The 16,492-nt window shown below is 50.3% G+C and overlaps 7 protein-coding genes across 7 annotated transcripts; 3 read left to right on the forward strand and 4 right to left on the reverse strand.

Annotated features, from left to right (window-relative positions):
* Positions 1-846: 846 nt before the first annotated feature.
* Positions 847-1,711, forward strand: CPAR01_12844 (cutinase; the record flags this gene model as incomplete). Its single annotated transcript, XM_060497098.1, has 3 exons — positions 847-1,047; positions 1,163-1,374; positions 1,441-1,711. The coding sequence occupies 3 exons, from the start codon at positions 847-849 to the stop codon at positions 1,709-1,711; spliced, it is 684 nt and encodes a 227-aa protein (XP_060344631.1).
* A 472-nt stretch (positions 1,712-2,183) lies between these two features.
* CPAR01_12845 (GMC oxidoreductase) lies at positions 2,184-4,065 on the reverse strand (the record flags this gene model as incomplete). The annotated part of the gene is made up of 2 exons (XM_060497099.1): positions 2,184-3,788; positions 3,838-4,065. 2 exons carry the CDS (start codon positions 4,063-4,065, stop codon positions 2,184-2,186), a joined length of 1,833 nt encoding a protein of 610 aa, XP_060344632.1.
* Positions 4,066-5,786: 1,721 nt separating this feature from the next.
* CPAR01_12846 (uncharacterized protein) lies at positions 5,787-7,017 on the forward strand (the record flags this gene model as incomplete). Its single annotated transcript, XM_060497100.1, has 3 exons — positions 5,787-5,994; positions 6,058-6,496; positions 6,555-7,017. The coding sequence occupies 3 exons, from the start codon at positions 5,787-5,789 to the stop codon at positions 7,015-7,017; spliced, it is 1,110 nt and encodes a 369-aa protein (XP_060344633.1).
* A 400-nt stretch (positions 7,018-7,417) lies between these two features.
* CPAR01_12847 (uncharacterized protein) lies at positions 7,418-10,359 on the forward strand (the record flags this gene model as incomplete). Its single annotated transcript, XM_060497101.1, has 10 exons — positions 7,418-7,607; positions 7,672-7,706; positions 7,778-7,832; positions 7,925-8,199; positions 8,253-8,268; positions 8,356-8,571; positions 8,635-9,101; positions 9,159-9,458; positions 9,670-10,050; positions 10,129-10,359. 10 exons carry the CDS (start codon positions 7,418-7,420, stop codon positions 10,357-10,359), a joined length of 2,166 nt encoding a protein of 721 aa, XP_060344634.1.
* A 117-nt stretch (positions 10,360-10,476) lies between these two features.
* CPAR01_12848 (glyoxalase family protein) lies at positions 10,477-10,905 on the reverse strand (the record flags this gene model as incomplete). Its single annotated transcript, XM_060497102.1, has 1 exon — positions 10,477-10,905. The coding sequence occupies one exon, from the start codon at positions 10,903-10,905 to the stop codon at positions 10,477-10,479; it is 429 nt and encodes a 142-aa protein (XP_060344635.1).
* Positions 10,906-12,088: 1,183 nt separating this feature from the next.
* On the reverse strand, positions 12,089-13,180 carry CPAR01_12849 (uncharacterized protein; the record flags this gene model as incomplete). The annotated part of the gene is made up of 3 exons (XM_060497103.1): positions 12,089-12,523; positions 12,578-12,755; positions 12,825-13,180. The coding sequence occupies 3 exons, from the start codon at positions 13,178-13,180 to the stop codon at positions 12,089-12,091; spliced, it is 969 nt and encodes a 322-aa protein (XP_060344636.1).
* Positions 13,181-16,042: 2,862 nt separating this feature from the next.
* Positions 16,043-16,351, reverse strand: CPAR01_12850 (uncharacterized protein; the record flags this gene model as incomplete). The annotated part of the gene is made up of 1 exon (XM_060497104.1): positions 16,043-16,351. One exon carries the CDS (start codon positions 16,349-16,351, stop codon positions 16,043-16,045), a length of 309 nt encoding a protein of 102 aa, XP_060344637.1.
* Between the last annotated feature and the right edge of the window lie 141 nt (positions 16,352-16,492).

A 16,492-nucleotide genomic window follows, 5' to 3' on the forward strand; every position in this document is an offset into this window, starting at 1 on the left:
ATGACTATCTGCCTTTTGGGTATCGTTTTTTAAACATGGATTGGTGCCACGGGTGCCACGCCTGGCGTTGATATCAACTCTTGATTAGCGCGGTGTTAGCCACTAATAAGGAGTTGATACCAACGTCATCGCAAGCAGCATACACTACTGACTTAAATCGAGTGTCACAATTCATGCCATGTTAGTCGTGTTCCGAGAAAGGTCTCGGCCCAGAACGTCCTCCCTATGCGATTACGTTCGCTCATTGAGCAAACCGAGAGTCCGTTGCAAGGGTGACCCTTCATTCCTGTCGAAGTCAGAGGATTTGAACACAGTAACAGGCTAGTTGCACTCACGTCCCGATGCAGAACGATTCATGATGTCAATCATTTCATCAAATCGCCGTCTTGTCGTAATATCTGGCAACACCACGGCCTTCTGATGATCTAATACAACTTTCCAGGCAATCCGAGCAACGCTAATGTGTGGTGGTAATATGACGTGACGAGAGAAGCCCAGTTGACATGACCTGAAGACGCTGGCACCCTCCCACCGGCCTCATGATGCGTGGGCATCGTAAGTCCCGTTCAAAGCTCAATCGGTGTATGTCCCTATGCGGAGACATGAAACATCGAATTCGCCTCCTTTGCCGAAAGTACTTACCGAGCCTCCAGATCCATCGATGAGGATGACCTCCCTACTGATTTGAGATACAAATCCAGGCCTTCAAGGCTAACCACCTTCAATATGAAAGTCACAACGGCACCGCATACATAACTCGAAAAACAGCACACTCTAGCCATTTTTTCTTTGCACCTACATATGTTACACGAGATCTAACCACCGCTATCATCAATATATCAAAAGATGAAGACTCAGATTACTATCTTGACTTTGACTGCCACAGCGCTCTGTAGTCCAATTCTCCTAATCCACCGCGCCCAGGTTGATACCACAGTTCAACTCCAGAGCCGCCAGACCGGAACAATAGCAAAAGAATACACGCAAGGAGGCTGCCGTGATGTCATCTTCATCTTCGCCCGGGGTTCTACGGAAGTCGGAAACATGGTAAGTCCCCGCCGCGCTTCGGAGTCCCGTGTCCGGATAAGCCTAGACCGTATTCGCGATGTGCATAAGGGGGAAACGCATATACACATCAGATGACTGACGTCAAATCTTCCAGGGGTCGACCGTTGGACCTCCGACTTCAGACGGTCTGAAGAAAAAGTACGGCGAAAACAAAGTGGCGACAGAAGGAGTTGATTACGCCGCTGGTCTCACGACCAACTTCCTCCCCGGAGGAGCTGATCCCGTCGGCGTTGATGAGATGAAGCGGCTTTTGACCGATGCTACCAATAAGTGCGACAAGTCAAAGGTCGTAGCTGGAGGCTATAGGTATGCATATTCCTGCGGGTTAATGCAATATCAACGACTTGAGACTGACAATGGAGTCTTCTATAGTCAAGGAGCTGCCACCGCACATCGCGCGATTGAGAACCTCCCTGATGCAGTCAAGAGCAAGATCTTGGGGGTCGTCACCTATGGCGACACCCAAAATCAGCAGGACAAGGGCCAGATTCCCAACTTCCCCAAAGACAAACTGAAACTCATTTGCAACGAAGGCGATAAGGTGTGCACTGGCACTCTCGAGATCACGCCTGCTCACCTTGATTATGAACGCCATGTTCCCGAGGCAGTTGACTTTTTGACCGGAAAGATCGGCAATCTTTGATATCTACCACAACTTGCACACTAGATCGTCTTTGACCTAGTACCATTTGGCATATGTTTTGATTTAGAGAACATCACGGGGGACCACGCAGCAAGCGAGGATGGTGCTGGGATAGCTGGAATTACTGAATCATGTTTTGATATTGTAGGTAGATGGTGTTGACCACAATTAAAGCATCTTGCCATACTCGATCACGTCTCCCGACCCTGATCCTACTACACTACGGCTGAGGCCATCCGAGATTCAAACTCACTGTCAGTATGTTTGATGCTCAAGAGTGACGATAGCGATATCTGGGACGCTCGTCCAGTCTCTCACATGACTGCCTAATGTCACTACATGTATCCGATCTAACAGTACATGCATTACGTATCTGATCCTGAGCAAGGTCCGTACTACATTATTAAAATTGTCCGAGTAAGCTTGCGATGATTTGTGACAGCAGCTCATCCCCAAAACTTCATCCTGTCCCTTACCCCTGGACTCTAGCAGTCATCATATCTTCTTTTATGATGTCAGCGGCCCTTTCGGCAACCGCATAAACAGTGCTCTGGATGTTACCCAAGGGCTCAATCGGGAAGACACTGGCATCGACAATGCGAAGACTTTTCGCCCCATAGAGCCTTAGTCGCTCGTCAACAACGCCACCATCCTCCTGTGGCATCATGGCACAACTGCCCGAAACATGGAACACTGAAATCTGTCTTTGACGCACAATCTCCTTGGCAGTCTCCAAGTTGTCGCCCATCAACTCGGGCAAGCGTTTCCCTCCAGGCTTGAGTAGCGAGCTGAAAGGTTCAGTGCCTACGATTCGCTCGACAAATTGAACGTTGCGGGCCAGAAGCTCCAGGTCGAGGGGATTTGAGTTGTATTTCGGATCCCATGTTGGCAACGCTTTGAAATCAGGGCTAGTAATGTGGACCGTTCCCCGAGAAAACGGGTGGTTCAACACCGTCATAACAGTGATGTAATTCTCCGGCTTGGAAGGCAAAATGTACTCGGCCATGTTGGCTGGATGATCATTAATCGTGATTTGAGAAGGAAAAAGCAGGTATTCGCTGCTTGGCTCGTCCAATGTCTCGATAAGAGAGCGCACAAGCTTTCCAGTCGGCGAGCTCGCATGCTTTCCATGTGTAGCCAGAAGAGACTTCTTTGCGTCTCCTGACAACAGCCCGTTGTTGTCGGCGAGAGGCGTGTAAGCAGCGCTAATTGTGCTCTGGCCCAGTGGGCCCTCACGCGTGGCCATATACTGGCCGACAACAGCGTTGAGGATGTTTCCGTCTCGGAGAACATCCGCTGACGGCACTCCTTCATTGACCTCAAAGCTTTGGCAGACAATCGGGTGATCCTGCAAGTTCTCTCCAACATTGGAATTATCAATCACCACAGGAATGCCGTGGCTCTCGAGCAAGTCTCTCCCACCAACGCCAGACAGCTCCAATAGCTGAGGTGTTTGGAGAGTTCCTGCAGCAAGGATCACTTCCCCTTTCGCCTCGATTATCTTCTCCTCGCCGGCCTTGCTAACAATGAGAACGCCAGTCGCAGATACACCGTCTCCGGCAGTATCAAAGATGACTTTCCTGACCTGTGTCTCGGTCAAGACTACCAGGTTTGGTCGTGCAGCCACTTCCGGTGTGTAATAAGCGCTCGCCGCGAAGCTTCTCGTCTTGTTCTCCGGATCAATGCTGCACGGGTTCTGAAAAGCACCATAGGCCTTCCCACTCCGAGGATCACCAGTCACGCCAAGGCCAAGCTTATCGAATGTGCTCATCCACGCAGCGTTCATAGAGCTGTAGCCTTCGCCAAAGGAGACCTGAATTGGGCCTTTTCCGCTCAAAGTTTGATCGTGGTAGTCCAGCCCAACTATGTCCTTTGCGGACTGGGGAGGAGGATGATCAGTGCCAAACTTGCGGAAATAAGGCGCGAGCTCGTCGAAACTCCAGCCAGCGTTGCCCAGCGCACCCCAGGCATCTAAAACTCCCCTTGATGGATACAGCATCAACATGAAGTTTAAGGCAGAGCTGCCTCCAAGCATTTTGCCTCGTGCTTGGTTAATTCTTCGGTTGTTCAAACCAGGCTAGCCAAGGTCAGATGATTGCAGTCGGCCGATAAAGGGGTTGGCTCACCTGAGGCACTGAGGTGAAATTCCAGTCATATTCATCCTTTCCATAGACGCCTGCCACTAAGCCAGGCGTCAAGACCAAAGGGTCCGCGCTCTTGTCGGCACCAGCTTCAACAACTAGAACACGAGTGCCGTTATCTTCGCTAAGGCGAGAAGCCACAACTAGACCCGCTGTTCCACCACCTACAACAATGTAATCGAAAGAGGAATCGAGATCTTGGAAAGAAGACATGGTATTTCTTCTGAGTTTTTGGCGACTGTAGTCAAGATTACGAAGGGAGAAAGACTTTAACTTCAGCTTGCACAAGGGGGTTTTCTTATCTCAACTGACGTGACTTCGCCTGGTGTCCGATGCTAGGATGGATGGCCATCAACACTCCACAGTAAGCAAGTAGGCACACATTCAGCCAACTGCATGAATCTAGCCTCTGCTGGTAGGATAGTCCGCAATGCCCTGGTCAGTATCCACTATCGCAGTCTTTGGTTGCATTCGTTGGTTGTCTTTGGGAGAGAATACCAACACGACAGGGCCTGAGTTCATCACGCTTTCTTTATTTCCGGGCGAACAGCTCATGAGCTCTGAGCGACCTTATTCGAAAAAGGCACAGCACATCGGTTTTCTTTCTATTCGCAGACCGAAAGCGAGTTTCACTTTGCGAACCATTAACAACTGGAAGTCATGTCTATCCACTGACACAGGCTTGGACCAGTGGATATGGGTATGCATGTACCTAGCCTGCTCCCTATGTCTGTAGCCTTCCGCAAGTTCACATTTGTATCCTCAATTTGACACGGTCGAAGTAGCAGTTCTGTTACGTGTGCGGTTCCGAGGATTCAGGCACCTTTCACTTTGGTTCATAGAGGCATTCAAGACGCGTTGTTACTAGTGCGCATTGCCGAACAAATTTCACCTTGCTGACCATGAGCTTGTCAGTGAAACCAAAAATGGATGATGTCCCGCGCAACCCCAGCAAAGTCCATCTAACGATTGGAGCTAGGGACGGCACCACGGATCTCGTCCCGCGGCGAAACTCCCCGCGCCGCACACTCATTTGACAGATACGGATCGGCGCAGAACTTTTGTGTGGATGGCGCAAGTCAGTGGATCACTGCAGGGGATTTGCTGCAGGCATTCCGAAAGCTACAGCGCTAGCAACATCTATCGTACCATGCGTGCTGTGCCAACAGTCCAGAGGGCAACTCTTGAAGAATGCATACATTGGCCTCGGTCCGTAGTGAAGCGGTCATGATGGAGGAGTTAGCTGTTGCTGGATTGATTGGCTGATTATTGTCCTCTCGCTGGCAAGCGCCTGGGAGCTTGAACATTGTGCGCAATCAGCTGGGCCATTTTCCTGTGGCCAGTATTGATGAAGTGTCAAGTTACGCTAGCTGCAGTAGTCGGCCTCGTTAAACTTCGAATAGTCACAAGGAGACGCCAAATTTCTGGCATTACCTCTCACTGTCAAGGCCTAGACTCTTTCGGCGGCAATAACAAAGTTCAACCCGTTTCGTCTTGCGGTCTCCAGCGGCTGCATTATTTCGGTCGGCTTGGCAGAGTTGCTGAAGATTCTGGCTAACCTGAGCCTAGCGTGAACGTAAGATCAGCGGATGTTGGGCAGCTGTGCCGCATACGAGCATGGCAATTTCCGCTTGCTGTGATGCGGAGGTACTCGTTTCCGTGTTAGGCCGCCTCACAGTGACAGGACCAACACCAGTGATCCGCGGGCACGAGTAAAACAAGCAGGGGCTCTAGTGAGCTTCAAGCGTTCGTGTCTAGCATGTTTAACAGCAGGATATCCTCAGAATCCAAAATGAGATGATGGGTTGGTTTCTTTGTTTTATTTTGGATTTTGTCCAAATCCGAACGATCGCGCTCGACAATATCTCCTTCAATCTCTTTGAGGCGAGATGTAGACAACGCCTTCTGGGTAGTTCTCGCTACTGCCCGCTATTATGGCGTTCCATGCTGTCAGCTTTCCAACCTTGCCGATAGTCAAGGCTCATCTTCTCGTGAACTGCGTATTGGTTCTCTTCGCAGTTCTTATAGTCACGCTCCGTTTCTTCGCACGCTTCTCTTCGGGGGCTAAGCTGTGGTGGGATGATCTCCTCATTCTCCTTGCAGTGCCTCAGGGCATCGGGATGTTAGTAATCCAAGGCTTGTGTGAGTACTCGGCCCCAAACCGAGGAACATAGTTCTGAATGGACCTGACGAATCTGCAATCAGGGTCGCCCATGGGTATCGGTTACCCGATCACAGACACCCTTCCAAACATCGTCATCATCCTCAAACTTCTAGTTGCCTACGAGTTCATATTCGCGACCTGTATCAGCACCATCAAACTCAGCGTCATGTTTTTCTACCTTCGCGTCTTTGTCAACCCAGGACTCCGAACCGCGACAAAATTCGCCATGGGCTTTGTCATGGTCTGGACAACGGCCAACATCCTCCAGGTCTTCTTAATTTGCCATCCATTCGAGGCAACATATAATCCAGCTGTCACGGGCAAGTGTGGAAATCAGATAGCATCGTTCATCGCCATCGGTGCTTTCAATGTCATTACAGACATCATGATTTTGACATTGCCGATATCGACTGTCTGGGCACTCAAAATGAGTACGCCGGCCAAACTTGGTATCATCGCCGTCTTCTCAACAGGCTTGATGTATGGCTGCCCTTGTATTCCTCCCCTTTGGCTGTAGGCTAACAAGGAAACGAAACAGAGTCAGCGTAGTTGCCATCATCCGCATCGTTAGCCTCACCAACCTCGATCTCCAGAACTTGACTGAAACAATGATATGGGCCGACTTCTGGTCGACCGTGGAGCCGAATTTGGGTATCATATGTGTTAGCATGCCGATGCTGGGATCACTGTACTCGCGGTGCACAGCTCGGCGGGGTGCTTCAAAGCTCGACGGGCCTTCGGACGCCAGCGGCTACAACAATTCGAATAAGTTGAGACGATCGCACCCAAGCGCACCTGGTACTATCGTTTTGGCTACCATATACTCCCCGGAAAACGATGTACGCTATCGGTCTGAGGTTGCTTCGTTCGGACGTAACGGAAAGAACGATGATAGTGGGGATGACTTCGAGTCACGCCTGACCCCTGAACAAGAGCTTTTGGGCAGAGATAAAGTGATACAGGTAGAAACGCAGTGGACCGTGTCTCGCCAAGAGGCTTGATGCATTTCTTTACCAAGAGATCCAAAGTTTTCATTTGTGATAAGTTTGAAAATTTGACCCGACCGCCCTCGGCTTAGTTGTGATTGAGTGAGGCAAATGAGGTGGCCAGGTGCGAGAGTATCAATGCTAACGCTCGCATATTACACTTGGACGATTGACGACGGTTGTCAGATCTTGTGGGCTGAACACATGGCATTATACTAATTGCTCCCATTTAAGCTTCTTCGAGAAACCTTCATAAAGTAAACAGGAACAAACTACAATTGAGCGGCATGGCGTCACTCGGCGCCGCCTCTTATAAAATCCCGAGGCCTCGGTAACGGTTACCTAATCAGGAAAACCGGACCCGACGCCGACTAGCACGGGCCGTGTCTGCGTGGCCGTTCGACTCGTCTTTGCCATGACGTCTCACGACGGCCCCGAGATTTTACAAATTTTCGGCTTCCTTCTTTCTACTTTCGTCTTCTTTCGGAAATCCAGCCCGTATTGGACGACGACTTTACCGAATATGCCCAGTAACGCCTCAAGCTCTAGAACCCACAAGTCGTGTGATGCATGCACGTCGCGCAAAGTCCGATGTCCAGGTAGGCGTGCTTGATGCTGCGTCGACATGTGCAGATATCTCAATGGAATGATAGCTAATCACCAAATTAGGCCCAGGGTCATCTGGAACTTGTACCAACTGCACGGTAAGATTTAGCACCTATCAGCATAATTCTCGCGACCTCTTTCGACGCCTGTACTGACACAATTTCCGTAGAGAAGGAAGAGCGAGTGCGTTTTCGGCGTGAGGAAACTGGCCCGCAGGCCAAACAGTACGTACCCTTTCGTTGCCATGTCCAAGGCAATATCGATTTTATGTCTTCGGAGCTCTTGAGGACTCATTAACAATCTTACGGACGATTAGTTCAAAGACAATTTTTCCCTACGAGCCGGTCTTCCGGCACGCCTGATGAGATACAACAAGGGTGCACCGTATCGGTTTTAGACTTCGCAACACTGCCAACACCGGCATCTAAGTCACCGGATCCGACAATCTCGGAGAAATCATCCACTCCCGATCCAAATGCCCGACGGCCCGCCCCGCACCGGATTCCGGAACTCTACGTGGATCGAGTACTCGATAGAGCTCGTAAAGCTCCGAGATCAACCAGGCCTTCCGAGGCCTCCAACTATGTCAAAGTAAGCCCACATTGATAGCCCCACTTTCTTGAACTTCTGCTCACTCCGAAAAGGGTTATGGTATTTTTGGTAAGTGCAATGTACTTCTAAGGGGAAATTCCATATCTCACCCTACCATCTCACGTACCCAATGACGCCCTGACCAGTAAGTCATAGGCGGTACGAAGAATTTGACCTTCTTTTCTGAAGGGAGATTGAAATCCCTCGCACAATGCCTCGGCCATGAGAAAGTCCACGATCTGGTCGGGCGAATTGCAAGCGCTGTTGAGGAACGCGGGAGGTTCGTCAAACTCCGTGCTTGTAGTTTGAATCGTCGACCTGAGCGCCCGGCCTGCCTTGACGACAAAGCCCTTCTCGCAAAGTATGTCAAATGTGAGTAATCTTCTTCTCCCACTCTTCTTGGCTGTTATTTTGCAATGAGCTTATCATAAGCAGTATATTTTGAGCAAGTACACCCTCGGTTCCCGTTCCTCGACCGCGATGCATTCGAGAGGACTGCTTTTAGTCAGGATCAGCCTCACTCTGCGCCCAAAAGCAAGTCATGGATATGTCTCTATCATTCCGTTCTTGCTCTTGGTTGTCAATACGACGGTGGTGGATCTTTTGAGCCTGGGGAAGGTGATGCATGGAAGTTCTTCTCAATCGCTCTAGCCAACTTTGCCGATTTGATCATGCTACCAGACACTCTTACAACTTTCCAAGCTGTAGTAGCAATGATGATATACTCGCTTGGTATTGCTGGTATTGTGCTGGAGCACGTCCTCATGTCAGAAGCTGCCCGGCGAGCACAGAATCTCGCCGACGCCAAGTTTGTCGGAGCCGCAGCAGACGCATTCCGGCGGACTTTTTGGGTGTTTTACTCATTGGAAAAGATCAATAGCTTCCATCATGGTAGATCATCTGTGAGCTCAATCCCCTGACTGACTATTTTGTCTCTTCTGACTGACATCCCCGAAAAGGCAATCATGGACTGCGATATATCCTGCTCCGTTCCATCCACACCCGAATCCTTCTTCTCTGGCGGCTTCGATTGGTTTTTATGTTTCGTCAGCCACGCGCGCCTGCTATCCCGGGCAAACACATCACTCTTCTCTGTTGGCGTATCCGACAACCCCGGGGAGTACCACCTAGACATCATCGATCAGCTTCTGGACGAGCTCGAAGATTGGAGAAACTCACTGCCGGATAACGGCTTCAGGCCAGGCGGCTGGGTCAAACCTCACTCAATCATTGAAGACCAAGAGCGTACAGTTGCTCTAGTCACTCATTTTCTCTACTACAGTTTCCTCCTGACGATTTCTCGAATGGCTTTGAGGTACTTGCCAGTGTCAGAAAACTCTCCAGACTGTTCTCGTCGGGATGACACTCTGAATACCGTAGAGCACAGTGCTCGTTCCTTGCTAGAATTGATCTCGATAATAGACATGTCGCCCTACACCCCCATGTGGTAAGTCGCACTTCCGATCCCAGTGTGCTTTGAATAACATGGGTCGTTACAGGATGATGGCAACAATTCCCATCATGGCCTTTTTTGTCTTATTCGATCTCGTCATCCATAATCCTCGGCAAATTCATACAGCAACCAACTTGGCGCTGCTTGACGTGGTAAAGGGCCACTGCAGCCGAATGGAAATGATCTCGAATGGTGCGATACCAGGATCCATGGTTGGCGAGTTTGCACAGATCGCTCGAAGTTATGTGAACGAGGTCAACGGACGGAGTCCAACCGGCCTGACACCACATGCGCCATCTGAAGCATTCCAGGCACTCACTACACAGCCTCAATGGTCACTGCCCCAGCAACCCGATTATGACGTCGCTTCAACGGACATTCACACGGACTTCTCGACCGTAAGTAAACCTATCACTGGATACTGTCAGCGAGCGGTACTTCACGGGGGCGATGTAGCATTAACGGAAATATTACAGATGAACTTGGCCTCTAACTCGACTATGACGGGACGTATGGATATCGAAGCACCCGCGGTTGTCCCCAATCCGCTCGTCGGAACTGACGTGATGAATCTCTTCGAAGGCTGGCTCCCCGACCTGGATCCCATGTTCTTCCACACTATGAGCGCTCAGAACAACATGGACCAATCGACATCTCAGCATGACTTCCCGATTTCCTCGGATCCGTTGTATGGACATCCCTCTTGACGTATGATATTATTGTACCCAATAAACTCCCGTTACGTGGTACATCCCGCAAAATACCAAAATTCAATTACGATGTCCAGTCCGGCAGCCTAAGCCGATGTGCATAACACTGTGAAATCAGTCGGTTCCTGGATTTCCCCCCTCCAGGAACCTGAAGAATGTCAGACGATTGCCATCGTTATCCTTAATAGTGAATTGACGGTAACCCCAAGGCGTATCTCGGATAGCTTCGACAACTTCGACTTTCCCCTTGGACAATAAAAGGTCGTGGAACTGGTCCAGACCTGCCGTGCCCAAAGCGATCATTACTCCTCCAGGATGGAACTCGTTTGGTTCGCACAGGAAGAAGTAGATGTTGGCAGCAGCCTTGTTTCCTGTATAGACGGAACAAAAGTAGAGCGGAGAGTCATCATCGTTTTCGGGCTTGGTTCCGCCCAGGGTGAACCCCAGCTCGCTCGTATAGAAGTCGACTGTGGCAGCGATATCCCGCGAACTAAGCGACGGGATTATCTTCCAAGCCGACCCGATACCCTCGCCTTCGGCCATTTACGTGAATTCGGTGTTTGATGCGTAACCTTTTGCCCAGTCCCCGATGGGATAATTACATGCGTTAATGTTGTCACTGCGTGGTATTCGAGGCTGGGGTCTGCCTGATCGCACGGATAAACGCGGCTTCTCCCTCCTTCTTTATGCACTCCGCGTTAGGACAGTTGGGGCAGCGCAAGTATATCAGATGGGTTGGGTGAACGGACACTGAAGGCCGATCGATGACTGATGTCAACATCTATGCCGCGTAAAGAATTCGTTGTGTTAAGAGAGCGGTGAAGAAAATTCTAAACCGGACCACCGGCACTACATAAGGAAGTTTCAGACGAATCGGTTGTGGTGGGTGTGATGGACAACGTCATGGTCACATTCGAGTCCAAGCCCATCCGCGTGAGGGACACATTCCTTTTCTTTTCTTCTTCTTGGCCTGTCTCTCTCAGCCTCCTCCTTGGGTATTTCCCCTCTTTTTCATCCGAGACTGTGCTCCATCGGCACCGTCAGCAAGCCAAGATGGTAACCTCAATTCATTGGCTAAACATGGCCTAGCTCAGGTTGCTTCCGCATTTTCGGAGACTACCACGACTACCTAGATGTAGGAAGTTGAACAAGGGTCAGGTGGACCGAACTCAAAATGCAAAATTCGCCCGGCATTGCTGACTGGCCCGTCATCGGAAGTGCCCCGCGTGAGGGGCAGCTCAAACTAAACTCGTTTGTTCCTGGATTAGCAAACTCTTATGCCGTCCGACTCAATAACGTCGGTGATAATAAGCTCGGCGCCGGCGCGCGCGGGGTTTCCAAGAGTTCGAAAATAGGGGATTCTCGCCGAGAGTCGCAGGCCAAGCAGGTTCATTGCATCGCATTAGCGATAGGGTATTGATCTCCTTCAAGCCCTTGTTGCCTTTAGTTAGACGTTTGGTGGGAGCTCCACCTCTGATGAACAGGAGCTGTAAGATTATATTTGCAATGGACTGAATAACAGCACGACTTATGGAGTGTTTCAAAACATAATATTACATAGATCAACCCGTATATTCATCGTAGGGTATTAACTAAGAACTAGAAGGTTCGTAGATTCATTACTGCGTTCATCATTGCGCACTTGAGAACTGTAATCGTCGCCGCAAAATTGCAGCTAAGGCAGCCAAGAAAAACACCATCGCTTCAACACATCCGTGTCGCCTCTCTAGATAATTTCATATCTGCGCAGAACAGCAAGTACCAGGGGCGGAATGCCTCGTAGATCGTTCTCATCGGGGCCAAGTCTGGAAAAGTCATCATTTCCCCTGAGGGCTTCTTGAGCAGCGATATTTGCTTCGGGTGTATCAGCGGCACTGATATCCGCAAAGGCAGCTTCCGCGTTGGGAAAGTTGGTGATCGGAATAGCTGCAGCTTCAGCTTCGGTGACAGGACCCGCAAGAGCCTTGTTTCTGTCGCCGACACCAAGGGCTCTTGCCACTCCGGCAAGAAGATCAGTGAGCACAGGCACGGCCTTGGATGGGATCTTGATCTTCCCAGCACGACCATCGTACTCGTCGATGGCGGCTGTGAAGTTGCCCTGAATCTGGTCGCTAATCTGGGTAGCGATGGGTTGGAAAGTTGGATCAAGCGCTTTGGTAAACTAGGCAAGAGTCAGACAGGCACTTCTCTGGATCACAGAAGACGTTTAACTTACTGCACCACCCAAATCTCCGGCCTTGTCCTTTTGAATAACCACAGAGTCGCGAATAAGACTTCTCACGTCCAAGATTCTGAAGCCAGCCTTGTCGAACTCTGGACGCTTACCCTGGACCTCAGTCAACAAGTTGTTGATCTCCGGCTGGAGACTAAGGAACTGTGTGCCGATCTGGGTCCTACAAGTGACAGGGTTAGCACAGACATTCCAGTTTCCCATCGGAGAATTTCAAGAAACAGCGGCTTACGATTCGTTTGCCGGCAGGGTGTTGGTGGCCTCTGCGGACTTTGTGCTGACATCGATGGTACTTCCAAGGGTGACAATCGCCTCGTTTACTTTCAGCAGCCCCACCAAGCCTTTGAGTGTGCCTCCCTCGAAGGGGACAACTGTATCATTGGCTTCGGCAACCCGCTTTCGAAGATCTGCGATCTGGTTTTGGAGGGCAGCAGCTCCCCCTCTGACAGGCTGATTGTCACCTTTGCCTCCCTTCCCTTTGTCTTTGTCTCTGCCGCCGCGGCCTTTTGCCTCTGTTATTGGCATCGCCATCTGGGCACTGGCCACGCCAAGGCAGAGAAGGAATGATAGGAGAATGTAGAGCCTCATATTGATAGGCGATTTGGGATAAGTCGGAAAGTAAACGAATGGGGCAGAGTTGCTTAGAAAATGATGGCACAATCTCGTGATAGGTAATTGTCTGCTTTGGGATTTTTGGCTCGGACTTGGCGGATAAGATCGTGGGATAAGCCATCACGTAAATACTCGGAATGAGACTTTCACGAGCCGTGACGCCGAGGCAAATTCAGCTACAATATGAACGGGTCTTGATAGACGAACAGGGCTAAGGGTAGATGAGGTAACGGCCAGCCTGACCCCAAATTGACCAAAGAGCCGAAATTCATAGAATCGGCGACTTTGTGACGGACCATCGCGCCGGCGTGAATCCCAAATCTCTGGGCAGAAGCAAGGGTCGAGCATGATGCCACGCGGGGTTCAGTCTGTAACCACAAAGTTTCTCATCGAAGCCATGCCCTTGAACCCATACAAGCATACAAGTTGGGGGCCCCGTGGGGAACTATGGGCTCCCCGCGAACTGGTGCTGAGACCCCCCTCATGAAACACGGTTGGGTGGGAGACTCTGGACACCATCTTACATGTTTGACCAATCAGACACTTGATGTTTCCGAGTAGACTCGCAACTTATACTTTTAAAGTCGTCACCAACAGGGGAAGACTTCGTCAACCTATCTGCTGATCCTATATTACATATAACATCCGGATGCCTCGACAACAAGAGCCGCGAATAAATGCCCAGCACCTTCCCTCGGGATGGACGGGGGCTTTACTTCCCATGTCACCCTCCATTCTTGAATGAAGAGGGTGGCCACTGGTGGGATGTGATGAAATAGGGATGTCGCTTTCGCTATGCAACGTTCGTGAAGTCCTGGGTGCACCCTTCATCTCCCCTTTCAACTCTACGTCACCATGGAAAGAAACTGCCACCAGACGATGGGTAGCTTCTGCCATGCATCGGCTGAAAGAGGGGGGATCTATTCGTCTTTCATTGTCTAGACCGCCGTCAAGGCTCCCCGCCCGTGGTTTCGCGCAGTTCATGGGCTCGATCAAATGAGGGATCAGTGGGAGAAAGCCTCCATCGTCGGGCTTTTTTGACTGCCCGTCACATCCACCTCTTCGGGTTCGGTGAAGTCATTGAGCCGTCGCCTAGAGGTCGTTGGACCCTTGGCCCAAGCTGGCCATCCGATACAATGACTGTAAGAACAGATGATGATCAAGGTCTCTGTAATCATTCTCGCCTATCGCATCTCACGTTCCTTCTTCTTTACAAAACTTTGAGACACCGCTACCGGAGCTCATCTACTGGCCGCAGATGGTGGGCTACTAGGCCCTTCTGACGGCTCGGAATTGGAAACCACACAGATGCTATGATCTTGGTCGGAGCTCAAGATCTGAGTGATCTCATGACGGGCACCCTCGATGGGGTTACCGGTAGATACGCTACCGACGCTGACAAGCAACCCTGCTTGCGTACATGCACTGCGCTGCACAATCAAAAGTGCGGTCGACAGAAACTATCATCTCTTGCATCCTCAAAGCTGACAGGTTAATATGTAATTTTCGTGTTGTCCTAATCGGGCATCTGCGGGAGATTTCACTGACTCTCCTACCCATTTGAGTTCAGGTCTGCAAACCGAGGCGGTCCTAATCTGATCACGCGATTCGTGCCCCGCACCATGGTTTGATCGGAGGTTGGGAGACAGCGGGAGGGAATCAGAAGAGAATGGGGGGAGAAAAGGCAAGCAGCCGCTGCGAAAGTCTAGACCAGCACGGAAGCAGCTCTTCGAAGTGGAGAAATACCCGTCTTAGAATTCCGGTGACCCAACACGGGAACGCAGGACTTCGGTCAAGGAGACCCCTAGGCAGGCGATGTTAAACACCGAGACGGCGTCCGAGAAACGCGATGGAGGTCGGGTCCGGTGAGAACCTTCTAGTTAGACGAACAATAAGCTTAGGTATGTGCTCAAGCTAAGCCTTACAACCAGAAGAAATCCGCAGTCACTCAACAAACTAATGTAAGGGCAAAGGGCAAAAAGAATAGTCCCCGCCTTCTCGTCAACCTGCAAAGCTAAAATAATCCTACCGTCGATCAATCTTACTTGAGGCTCTGCGAATGATTCGGCACAGGTCGAGAGTGCTCTGTGCTCCCACCCACATTCGCCGCTTGGACTTGGGGCATCCGGTTTCGGACGATACTGTCCCATTGAGGCGATTTATGTCAAAAACGAAGTAAGCAAGTAGGCTGACAGACTCCAGCTGAAGTCGCTCTGACATCATTACGAGAAGGAATGAGATCATCTAAGGAGATGTTATAGAAGTTGCGAGTCCCTTTTATTAGATGGTTGTAGTACAAAAACGGATCCGTAATTGCCAGCCAGCAATTACGCCTTATTTACCACAATGGTGTTATGAGTACTCTCTCTCGGATCTTCATCCATTCATTGGAACGAGTGATGCGATTGATCCAAGTTTTTTGAGAAGTACATAACTTCAAGTAGCAATCAGTCCTCTAGTAGGACCGATGTGCTGCCAAGTGATCTGAACAGTGGCCGTCAGGATGTCGTGGATGAGTTGCAACGACACATTCCTCAGTACATCATGGACATGACAGTGAAGAACTCTGAGAAAATGAATTTTCGTTGATGTCAGTTCAATTCGTGATTAATACCCAACTCGCTTCATTTAGATATCATGTGTGTCTGGCTAGCTCATTTGGGTAGAAACGCCCCATCCAGCTGACGAAACATCTCCTTCTGCCATGTACTCCTGACTTCTGACCAGGTCTCGGGTTTTTGAGGGTCGACGAAATGTGTCCTGGGAAGTTTTTACTCGTGAGCGATCATGCCAGTGTTGTTTGGGAGAATAGGTACCTACCGAGACGCGGACGTTTTCCTACCATCCTCTCGATGCATTCTTCTCGAGCTTCAAGACTTTTTCCACATACTCGTTCCACACGCGCTCTACAGGTTGCGTGTAAGAAGGGTCAACAGCGATGCCAATCAGGAGAGCCCAGGGCCTTGGATGAAGGTTATGCAGGATGACACCAAGGTTATGAGGACTGTAGCGGTATTCTTCATCTACCTCGGTGAGGTCCATGCAAGCAGCGACGTAGTAAGGCGGGTTCTCGAGAATTGGTGGAATATCGCTGATTCCACGCCCACGCCCGAGGCCGATAACAACCACAGGAATATTCTGTTTCATTGCTGGAGTCGAGTTCAGGATGACTTAAGCTTCTATATAGACCAATGCGGGCGACAAAGCACATGTATGTAAGCAGTGAAGACACATCGTAAAGAACGGACTGCCGGTCTTGCTTCTCTTGATTATATTTCCTTGCTTGGT

The sequence above is a fragment of the Colletotrichum paranaense genome (genome assembly GCF_030867605.1).
Source record: "Colletotrichum paranaense strain IMI 384185 chromosome Unknown Scaffold_11.1, whole genome shotgun sequence".
Classification (NCBI taxonomy): domain Eukaryota; kingdom Fungi; phylum Ascomycota; class Sordariomycetes; order Glomerellales; family Glomerellaceae; genus Colletotrichum; species Colletotrichum paranaense.